Source organism: Phocoena sinus, chromosome 3 (assembly GCF_008692025.1).
Source record: "Phocoena sinus isolate mPhoSin1 chromosome 3, mPhoSin1.pri, whole genome shotgun sequence".
NCBI lineage: Eukaryota > Metazoa > Chordata > Mammalia > Artiodactyla > Phocoenidae > Phocoena > Phocoena sinus.
This window is the reverse complement of record NC_045765.1, coordinates 145,127,161-145,138,239: the sequence shown is the minus strand read 5'-3', so window position 1 is coordinate 145,138,239 and position 11,079 is coordinate 145,127,161. Positions and strand designations below refer to the sequence as shown.

The following is an 11,079-nucleotide window of genomic DNA, read 5'->3' as shown; positions in this document are numbered from 1 at the left end:
GGCCATTATTTAGGCGACAGAATATAGGCTGAAAATTAGCTGTATATTTCCCTTTCATAATCATTTATATGGATAACTCATTTGAATGAGAATTCCTCATCTCCCAAGTCCATGTTCATTTAGAAGTCAGCCTGTTTAGTGAAGATCTTTCTTTAGACTGAAATTTATATGCAGTGTAATTATCTTTAAATTTTGATACAAGGTTATAAGTAAAAATAGATCCTTTTTTCCCTCAGGAGGAAAAAAAGAGGTAGCAAAACCAGATGGAGTTGGAGGAAGAAAAAAGTACTTTGTTTTTTCACTTTTTGTCCAACCCCCCCTCCCCTAATTCCATTCTCAGATGGGGAAAGGTCCTGTTTTTCATTGCACTCAAACTTCTCAATCCCTACCTATTACCAATTTACAATCCAAGACCATATAGTATATTCCTTCTTTGGAAAAGAGGCAAGTATGAATTTTGAGTAGTGGGTTGGACAGTGTTGTGCCTAGAAACTTGATGAGGTTTAGAGTTGGTTGGTTTTGATTGTGCAGGGGGCAGGGTATTAAGGAAGAAAGGGACAGCTTCCTAAACTTTGGATACCCAACCCTGTACAATAGATATTTGTTAGCAACAGAGCCAGCCCTTCTCTCTAACCATAGGTGGTTGACAAAGACAACCTACATCTAACAGCTGATATATGTAAACATTCCACATTACAGTGAAATTTTCTGGTGTACTGATGGATTTCTTTTAAAAATTTATTTAGTTTTGGCTGTGTTGGGTCTTTGTTGCTGTGTGAGGGCTTTCTCTAGTTCCAATGAGTGGGGGCTACTCTTCATTGTGGTGCGTGGGCTTCTCACTGCGGTGGCTTCTCTTGTTGCAGAGCACGGGCTCTGGAGCACAGGCTCAGTAGTTGTGGCACACGGGCTTAGTTGCTCCACGGCATGTGGGATCTTCCTGGATCAGGGCTCGAACCTGTGTTCCCTGCGTTGGTAGGAGGACTCTTAACTACTGTGCCACCAGGGAAGCCCTATACTGAGGCATTTTAACGACAATTAGGATAGTATTTTGACACCTTATCAAATTGCTTGGAACAGTTGTTCAGATCTTACATCCCATAATACAGTGTATCAGTTAGATCAACCAAAACCTATTGGTTAAATACTATCTCTTAACTGCATTTTTTGGGTTTTTTTGGCAGCCCGCTGGTCTTGTGGGATCTTAGTTCCCCTGACTAGGATGGAACCCGGCCCTTGGCAGTGAAAGCGCCATGTCCTAACCACTGGACTGTCAGGGAATTCCCTTAACTTCATTCTTAAAGTAAACCAATCTTGGAAATGTAGGTTTAGAGGCCAAAAAGTTAGGATTAAAGAGTGATGGGTGGGTGGACCAGCACAATTTCATTCACATTGGTGGTAAAACATGTAGTACTATGTTACTTCAAAACATGTTGATGCTTCCTCTTAAATTGTTTCAGTTTAAGTCATCTACTCATTTCTCATGCACATTGGTCAGGACAAGCAATATTAGAGATCTCATTAAGTGGTAACCGAAGATATCTGAAGAGTTAAAAAACCTGGATTCGATCCAACCGAATCCTGCCACTGATTGGTTGGGGAGGCTTGAGCAAACCACTTGCCTGAGTGTCGTCCTCATCTGTAAAAGCGGGGCTCATGTTAAAGAACCACAAGATGTTTTCCAGAATATCATCCCATGAGACTCCTACGTTAGCTCTCAGGTCGGCTGTCAAGTTGGTGTCACTCTGACCGCCCTCTGTGTCCCTCACAATAACACCCACCGTAGCCCCGCCCCCCGTGGCCCTGCCTCCGTTCTCCTAAGGCCCCACCTCCGTCCCTCCGCGGCTCCGCCTCCCTCCTGCGCGGCTATTTCCGGAACAGGGTCCTCCCCCAGCCCATGTGGAGCCGCGGCCTCCGGTAACGCCCCCTCCGCGCTCCCGCGTGCCGCAACCGGCGCCGCCTTTCGCCGCCGCGCGCCACCGTCGCCCCGTACCGCCGTCGCTGCCGCCGCGCTCGCTGGCGGGCCGGGTGCGGGCGCCGGGCTTCTGCCACAGGAGAGAACCACCAGCGCCACCACCACCACTTCGGCCCGGACCCGGGCACCGGCCCCGCCCCGGGCCCCGGCCTGAGCCCCCCGCCCGGCCGGGCGATGGAGTGTCACTACGAGGCGCTGGGGGTGCGGCGCGACGCCAGCGAGGAGGAGCTCAAGAAGGCCTATCGGAAACTGGCCCTGAAATGGCACCCGGGTAACTACTCCGCAACCGCCGTGGCCCCTCGCAGAAGCCTTGGCCCTCGCGACCTTTCTCAACCCTCTCCCTAGGGTAACTCCAGGGACCTGGCTGTGCCCGGAGCTGCCCGCTCGGTAACTCCCCTCGCCCTGGAAATCGGGCCGGCGCCCGGCCAGGTGGTCCCTGCGCAGTCCTGGCGATAAGCGTCCTCGGCTCCTCGGTGGACACAGCCCTCCACCCCAAGGCTTCACTCGAGCCCCGAGCACCTCGTCCCTTCCTAGACGCCCCTCCCCCCTGCCCCCCCTGTTCCCGCGTGGCTAATGGCTGGGGAAAGATAATGTCCTAGAGACTTCCCTGCCCCTCCCGCTCCTTCGCAGACGGCCCCGAGAGGGGAGGAGTCGCGAGCTCTTAACCCAGTCCTGCCTCGGGCTAGTCCCTTGCTGGACTCCCCTGCAGCTCGGCTTCCCCGGGCTTCTCCTCGGCGGCCCTTAGCTTCATCAAGGAATCCCAGCTACTTAAGTGTAATTAAGACAAAGGAGCTAGTGAAATGTCTTTTAAATGGCTATGCCTTTTTTTTTCTCTTTTGGAGAAAAGACCCTGTACGTCACTTCGGATTTTGAGTGTCTTCCCTAGTGAAGTTCATGTGTTTACTTAGAAGTGTGCTTCCTTTGGATGTTTTATTTGGTTGTAGTCCAGGCCTTTGTGACTGTCGTGAAGTAATTTGATCTTCTAGACTGGGGAGCTAAGACAGAATTTGAATCTCAGCTTTTTGAGGTTTATAAGAGGCTTTCGTATTAGTACGAGTCCATAAGCATGTTTCTAGAGTCTCTGAAATGCTAAGGTGGAAACCTCAGAGTCTTGTTTGGAAACATGCCTTACACACACGAAAAGTTAAATACAAATGCAAACAAAATAGCATAGCATATATAATTGGTAGTTGTGTTGATAGAACAACTAATAACTGCCCCAGGGATTCAGGGTCCACTGTGTACTGAAAGGCAGTGAGGCTCCCCCTTGGCAGAGGAGTCTAGCCATTAGCTGGATCCTGGAGGAATGGGATTGAGAGAAGTGAATATAACAGTATGGGAAAGAGCACTGAGTGTCCCAAAGATGGCCTAGGGGACAGTTCGACCGAAGGCAGTGTTTATCGGAAGTCTGAAAATATGGGTTGAGAGAAGAGCTGAAGGAAGGGCTCGGGACCCAAAGTCAGAAGGTAATGGTTATAGTTGATGGAACAGGAAATAAAGGTATGGGTTTGTTGCTTAAAGTTGTAATGATGACCAACAGAGGAACTAAAAAAAAATCTGATGTTTATTGGAAGGGAAGAGGTAAATAAGCTAAATGTTCATTAAGTCATTAGCTATATCCAAAATTAATAGGTCCAAAATTAGGGTAAGAGTAATAGGGGTTACCGTTAGAAATCGAATTAAGAATTTGTTGACTCTGGGTGGGAAAGGGTGGGAAAGAGGATTACTGCTTGTCACCAAGTGCATATATAATTTTGATGACAGTATTAAAACGTTTTTGAGTAGTAGTTTGAGATTAGATTGTAAGGGGCTTTGAATGTTAGGCGAAGGACTGTGAAATTTGTTTATCCAATAGTGGAGAGTTGAGGCTGGTTTTATTAAGATGTCTTGGGAAGGTGCTATGAAGGCAGCTTAGTAGTATGAGGAGGGGTAGAGACAGAAGTCAGGTAGAGTCCGCCTTGGGCACCGATGGGCCAAAACTAGGCTTGGGGTCAGTGGGAAGGGTAAGGCCTGGGATGAAGAGAAGTTGCAAAAGAAAAATTACCAGATTTGGTGACTAGTTGGAAATCATTGCAAAGAAGAAGGCAAATGTTACTAAAATATCAGTTAACTACTTTGAAACCAAATGTGTTAGTAACTAAATGTGAATAGCTTCTTTGAATGTCATCAGAATTCGTAACATCCTAAATATCTTGGTTTGAAAATGCCTATACATATAAGGGGTAGATACTGTCCCAGGAGATGCATGATTTTGATATGCTTTGCTTTGCTGGCTCATTAATTTGTTAAGTCTGACACTCAGCAAATGTTTAATTTCATTCTGTGTGTAAGGTACTGTGTTAGATGTTAGAAGACATATGGGCTGTGCTTCAAAGACTAATACGTACCTCATATAGAAAGGCTGCCCATTTTCATTGTTAAAAAAGAAAGAGATTACCTTTATTTCTGTTATCGAGGAACTGAGAATGATTTCCAGTAGGGTCAATAGCACTGCGTAGTGAGGTTACTCCTTGTGAAAGCCAGGCTTTCAGTAATTCATCTGACGACTGTTCCCTGAACACCTTACTGTGGAATGAGACAGGGGTGGTCCCTGCCCTGCTGGCCCTGCTGTCTTCTGGGAAACACAGAGGAAAGCAGTCACTTTTCATCCGGTGAGATAAGGGCAGTATGAGGGCAAATACAAGGTGCTTATGAGCACATGTACCAATCTGGACTGGGTTTTCTAGTGGGTGGGATAGATGTGCATCCCTGAAGAAGTGACATCTAGGTCGAGACCTAAAGCGGGAATACAGGAGGTGGAAGGCAAGAGAGGGCACGGCAGAGTCTAGGAAGGGAAAGAGGTGAGCCTGCCCAGGTGAGCAGGGGCCTGGTCTTGAAGGTTGTGGTAACCTGCATTAGGCAGATTGGGTTTTAACCTAAGGGTGTTGGGAAGCCATTGAAGGGTTGGAAGCAGGAGAAATGATAGGTTTGTATTTTTCTTGTATCTCTTGGGTTGTAGTGGGGAGAATGGATTGGAGAGGGCAAGGCTGGAGGTAGGGAGACCAGTAGGTCCAGGACACTGACATGACTAGGATGAGGATAGGACTTGGGGGTGGAGCCTGAGTCACGTGCTAAAATCCTCAGTGAGTAGGGGGAGTAGTTGGGAGGCGAGTGGACAGTGAGAAGGAGGGGAAGACGGAGAGATAGCCAAATGGCCTGAATCTCGAAGGAATGCTGGTTTGTCCTCAGGGGTGAATAGAGAATCAGTGACCAGGAGGATGTCAGCTTTACCACCGAACCTGCTGTATGACAGCTGTGCTGGAGCCCGAGAGGCCTGTAGGGAAGTGGTGTTCTCAGGGAACCTGGCTTCAGTCAAGGCAGGACTTAAAAGGCACAGTCCATGAAATGTTCTAGAAGGTAGTGTGAAAACATTTGGGACAAAGTGGAAGACGGTGTGAATGGATCAAGAGAAAAGCACAGGATAGTATGAGAATGCCTTTTAAACTTTAATGACTGGATTTGCAATACCTGTGGCTTTTGCATTTGGCTAATAATTAAGGTGGGCTTTCCATTTTTTTTTTTTTTTTTTACAGTACGCGGGCCTCTCACTGCTGTGGCCTCTCCCGTTGCGGAGCACAGGCTCTGGAAGTGCAGGCTCAGCGGCCATGGCTCACGCGCCGAGCCGCTCCGCAGCATGTGGGATCTTCCTGGACCGGGGCACGAACCCATGTCCCCTGCATCAGCAGGCGGACTCTCAACCACTGTGCCACCGGGGAAGCCCGGGCTTTCCATTTTTTATGACTGCTTGTTAACTCAACTACAGTCATGTTCAACCTCCTGGTCAACCAGTTACAAGTATATTTAAGTGAAATAAAAAGCCATATGACAGATTGAAAAAACTAGTTAAAAAAGAAGCTCCAGCAAGTGATTAGATCTTACTTTCAGATGGTACACTGGTGGGTTTTTATGTTTAAAAGCTTTAGCTCTTACCAGACTTCTTTGAGGGAGGAAGGAAGGGAGTGGGAAGAAACAGGACAACAAAGTACAGATGAAAAGGTGAAGACAGCCACCACGTACCACCCCAAACAGCCGCCTTTTTTGTCTCATGTCAGGAGATTCAGTTGCTGGCTTAGTAAGTTAAGAATTTATTTTTCTCACCACAAGGAGTTTTGGAGGTAGGTGCCTGCTGGCATTGTTTCAGTGGCTAAGTAATATCACAGTGAATCTCTTGACTTTTTCTTCATGGTCTCAAGATGGCTGCTGAAGCTCCAGCTCTCATGCCCATGTACAAGACAAAAAGAGGAAGGAAAGAAAATACACTTAACAGACTTCTGCTTTCATCTCATTGGTCAGAACTGTGTCACGACCCTTCCTAGCAGCAAGTGAGGCTGGATAAGCTAAAATACTTGCTTATTTTTTAGCTTATCCAGCCTCCACAGTAAAGGCTGCAAGAGATAAAGGAGGGGGAGGTGTTGGATGATCTAACCTTTAGTATCTACCACAGAATGGATTGAGTACTATGTTTGAGTTAAAAAAATATTTGTTATACAGTTATATTGGCTTGTCAGGAATTTTTTTTAAAAATATTTATTTATTTATTTAGTTGCATCGGGTCTTAGTTGTGGCAGGAAACTCTTAGTTGCGGCATGCATGTGGGATCTAGGTCCTGACCGGGGATCAAACCCCAGCTTCCTGTATTGGGAGCATGGAGTCTTAACCACTGCGCCACCAAGGAAGTCCCTCTTGTCAGTAATTAATATGAAAAATACTTGAAACTTTGTCACCTATAAATTCAATATGACTTACTGTGATATTGTTGCTAAAAGCTAATATAATTAGCTATAGTGATTAGAAGTAGAATGTTAAGGAATTGATGAATGGCTCCTTGATGATCACTGTCTTTGACAGCATTTGAAGTAGAGGGTATTATAGTGTGCATAAGAAATGGGAGATTTAGTCCAGAGAAGAGGTAGGCTAGGAGATGACCCATGGGCTGCTCTGTGGAAGGGGAGTTAGACCAGCGTTGTATTACTTATACAGCTAGGCTCCTGTGATGGAGTTTTTTTTGTTTCTGTTTATTACTTTTTTTTTTAATTCCAGGGGAGCACGATTCTATTTCTAAAGCTTTTTGTGTTAAAGCATCTTAGTAAAAAGAGCTATGGCAAATTGCTGCACTTGAGAAAGTGTTGTCTGTGTCATTTGTTGAGCAGAAGGCCGCTTGAAGGACTTGGGACTGTGTAATGGTATCTGAAAAGAGGAGGTAGGATACCCTTGAGGGCCTTGTTTTAAGACTATTTCTGTCATATTTTTTTCTTAGAGGCAGATACTGGGTTGTAGCTTAAAGAACGTTGATGTACTCCACGGTAGGTTCAAAATATTTTACTTTCTGAGTGTATTAGTTATGTATTGCTGTGTAACAAATTACTGAAAACTTAGGGCTTAAAACAACAAACAGCAAATACTTTCTTTTTTTTTTAGCAAATATTTTCATAATACGGACTCACACGGTTTCTGGGGATCAGAATCAGAATGGTGTAGCTGGGTGGTTTGGCTCAAGCTTTCTCACCAGGTTGAATCACCATTGTCTGGGAAAACCCACTTTCAAGCTCACCCCCACAGTAATGGCGGGCCTCAGTTCCTTGTTGGCTGTGGGCCGGAGGCCTCCATTCTTCACCACATGGGCTTCTCATGGACCACTGGAGTGTCTGTGGCAGCTGGCTACTCCCAGCGATCCAAGAGAGAGCGAGCGCCCAAGATGCAAACTGCAGTCTTTCATGATCTAATCTTGGAAGTAATGTCCTGTACCGTCACCACTCCTGCCACCTGCTTTTGGTCACAGAGACCAACCCCGGTGACATGGGAGGGGAGCACACAGGGCATGAGTGCCAGGAGGTGGGGGTCCTTGGGGGCCATCTTGGAAGCTGGCTACCACCCTGAGGCAAAGATGCTTTCTGAATTACGCAGTTAAGGAAGCACAACTAATTAGGGGAAAAGTAATTAGTTAGCACATCGTTTTTAAAGTTTATGAGATTTATTTTGGTATATGCTGGTAAGAAAGAAAACCTTAAGGATGGTGGTAAAGATGGATTAAACATAATCTAGCACTGAATAGTAACAGCCTTTCTATAAATGATTGATTTATGTATTTTATTCCTTCTAAAAATAAAATGTGTACTACTCAGCATTTTCTGTTTGTGGATATCCAGGTTGAGTGCTCAGTGACGCACTGAGACTTAGAGAAAAGCATGAAATTTCTACTCAAGTTCCCACTTATAACAGATCCTGATTATCAGCTGTCATCCGTTTTCTGGTTTTCCTTAGTTGTTTTTCTTCATTTTTGTACACTCATCTATTTATGGCATTTCTGATGGAAGAGGTCCCTTTTAGAGTCTGTCCTTTACTTTTTTGATGACTGAATTTCTGTGCCTTTATTTTAACAGATAAAAATCTGGATAATGCCGCAGAAGCAGCTGAACAATTTAAACTAATCCAAGCAGCGTATGATGTGCTAAGCGACCCTCAGGAAAGAGCATGGTGAGCATTCACGCTGTCCCTCCTTGTGTATCTTGTTGGGAAGAATGGTCAACAGAGGGTTTTTAAAAAATTTAATATATTAAATGGTTTGGGGTGTGTTCTAAAGCACTAGTCGCCTATTCATTATATAAAATGCAGTGTGTTGGTAGGAAGGAACCTTAGAGATGATTACTCCAACTCTGATATTATAGATGATGAAACACAAAGCTTGGCAATCGTAGATAGTTATAATTTTGATACTTATGAGGTGCCTTCTCTTTGAATAAGGTCTTTTTGATGTCTGACAAATTTACTGATGTCAGAAAAGGAAGAATGTTGACTTTTCCTTAAAAAACAGATATAGGGGGGCTTCCCTGGTGGCGCAGTGGTCGAGAGTCCGCCTGCCGATGCAGGGGACACGGGTTCGTGCCCCGGTCCGGGAAGATCCCACGTGCCGCGGAGCGGCTGGGCCCGTGAGCCATGGCCGCTGAGCCTGCGCGTCCGGAGCCTGTGCTCCGCAACGGGAGAGGCCACAACAGTGAGAGACCCGCGTACCGCAAAAAAAACAAAAAGAAAACAAAAAAAAAAACAAAAAAAAAACAGATATAGTGTTTTCATCAAGAATTGTAATATTTCCCCAATAACTACTTTATATAAGAAATTGAGTTAAGCTTCTACATCTATGACAGATTCTTGAACTCATGATGACCCGATCATTTAATGCCATTTCCAAACAAAAATTTCTCCGTTTGAAATTCTGGGTTTCCAGATTCTCAGTGAACTTTTTGCTATAGAGTCCTGACATAACTGTGCAAGGTCCCGCAGAGCAGGTGGTGTTCACTTCACCCGTGCAAGTCTTCTGTGTGATAGCATACAAGCACGGCCAGCTGTCAAGAGAGAAAGGCTGTAAAGAAAATTCTTTTTTTTTTTTCACTTGGTCAAGATTTATTTCAAGGCCTGAAAACACCGACTAATCGAAAGTGGCCCTACTGCAATTTCTTATAATATATAAATAATATAAAACTTAAAAAAATGTAGACACTATTAACTAACTCCTAAACCACACACTATAGGCTTTTCAAAAGCGATAGTTATTTAACAAAATGTAAGGTGACAATATCAAAGAATTTTCACACTTAATGAGGACACAATCTGTCACCAGCTACTCACAAACACAAATCTTTTTTACACTTTCCATGTGTGTTTTTAACTTTGTTTCATAGAACCACTGATAATTGAGGCTTCTTTCAAGTATAGGATTTCTAACATTAAATTACATTTTCGAAGTATTTCTATAAAGAAGAAATGAAAAAGACACATACTACATTGTTTACCATAAATTCATACACCAAAAACTCAAACAATCCAACTGAATTTATTCCTGCTTCCCCCTTCTCCAACATTAGCTTTAGATGTTCTTCTAAATATTACATAAACAGTTTTGTTAAAATCAGTTCTCTCGTTTATGCCCATTAGGGAAAATGGTTTTATAATGAGTTATCTTTAGAATTCTAGAGAGCACCCTTTAGCCTTAAATTACATTGTGCACATACAACTACAACAGTTTGCATTTGCTCAGGAGCATATAATCACATTAAAAACAAATAACTTTGTAGTTCATAGTTTAGTTGGCTCTTAAATAGTTTCCCTGGGGGGGAAACAAGTATTTTGTGTGGTTTAAGAAACTGATATAGATAAATGAAATGCTAGGTGTTCATTTAAACTTCGAGGAAACCTACAGATGAACTTTTGGGCGTTTTTTCTAAAAAGCAAGAGATATGCGCTTAATCACTGTTCATATAGTGAAGGGATGGGATGGCAGATACAGACACAGATGAAACTCTACATTTTGTAAATGTAGAGTTGGATATTCTACATGGAAGAACTGACACTGACAATTGTTTACAGGAAACGAAGATTAAGAAAAATGTTGAAGAATATCTACCCTTAGAAAGAGAGAAGTGTTTTACAAGACAAAAATGAGAACTAGAGATTCCAAAAACACTCATTTTACTGTTTTAAAAGAAAAACAAAAAAATAATAGGGAGAGAGTCTAGACCAATTAGAACTGAGGCAGCTGTAACAAAAAAGGAACACAGTACAGTGACTTGAGCCCTTAAAGGAAATGACTGACTAAAATGAAATTTCTCAAGTCTTCATGTCTATAATAATAAATAAATGTGCAAAATATCAAAAATACAAAGTCTGGATTTTTTCCCCTTAAGTTTGTAGTAAACTGTCTAGCCTCTGCTTAATATAGTTACTTTTATAAGCCTTCTGACTAGCAGAGCGTGCTACACAGGCACATGCATGCTAGAACTTTACCGTGAGTGTTACAGTTCTCATCTCAAACTAGTGACTTGCCTGTTACCCATATTTATATATATTTCATTCCCATTGTAAAACACTTAAGGCCTTTCTAGTGGTACATTTTAATCAACATATTACATAAAAAAGCATCTTGAGTTTTAAAATGAACCTTTTTAGTCCTGTAACGTGATGGGTTTAGTTGAACAGCTGGAACATAATATGGTAACTACATTGGACTGTTTAATTCACAGCTGTAGGAAAATGTTTGATTTTTAAAATATAACCAAGATGAGCCTAGGGTTATG

At 43.4% G+C, this 11,079-nt stretch overlaps 1 protein-coding gene across 2 annotated transcripts in view; it reads left to right on the top strand.

Moving 5' to 3' along the window:
• The first annotated feature begins 1,943 nt into the window (after positions 1–1,943).
• DNAJC21 (DnaJ heat shock protein family (Hsp40) member C21) overlaps positions 1,944–11,079 on the top strand; it is a 33,380-nt gene continuing 24,244 nt past the window's right edge. The window contains exons 1-2 of one of the 2 annotated variants that reach the window (XM_032628501.1): positions 1,944–2,243; positions 8,392–8,485. In XM_032628501.1, coding sequence (XP_032484392.1) covers positions 2,147–2,243; positions 8,392–8,485 — 191 coding nt within the window. In that variant the 5' untranslated portion in view covers positions 1,944–2,146. The remainder of the gene's footprint in view (positions 2,244–8,391; positions 8,486–11,079) is intronic. The other variant, XR_004349385.1, reaches the window with a different exon arrangement.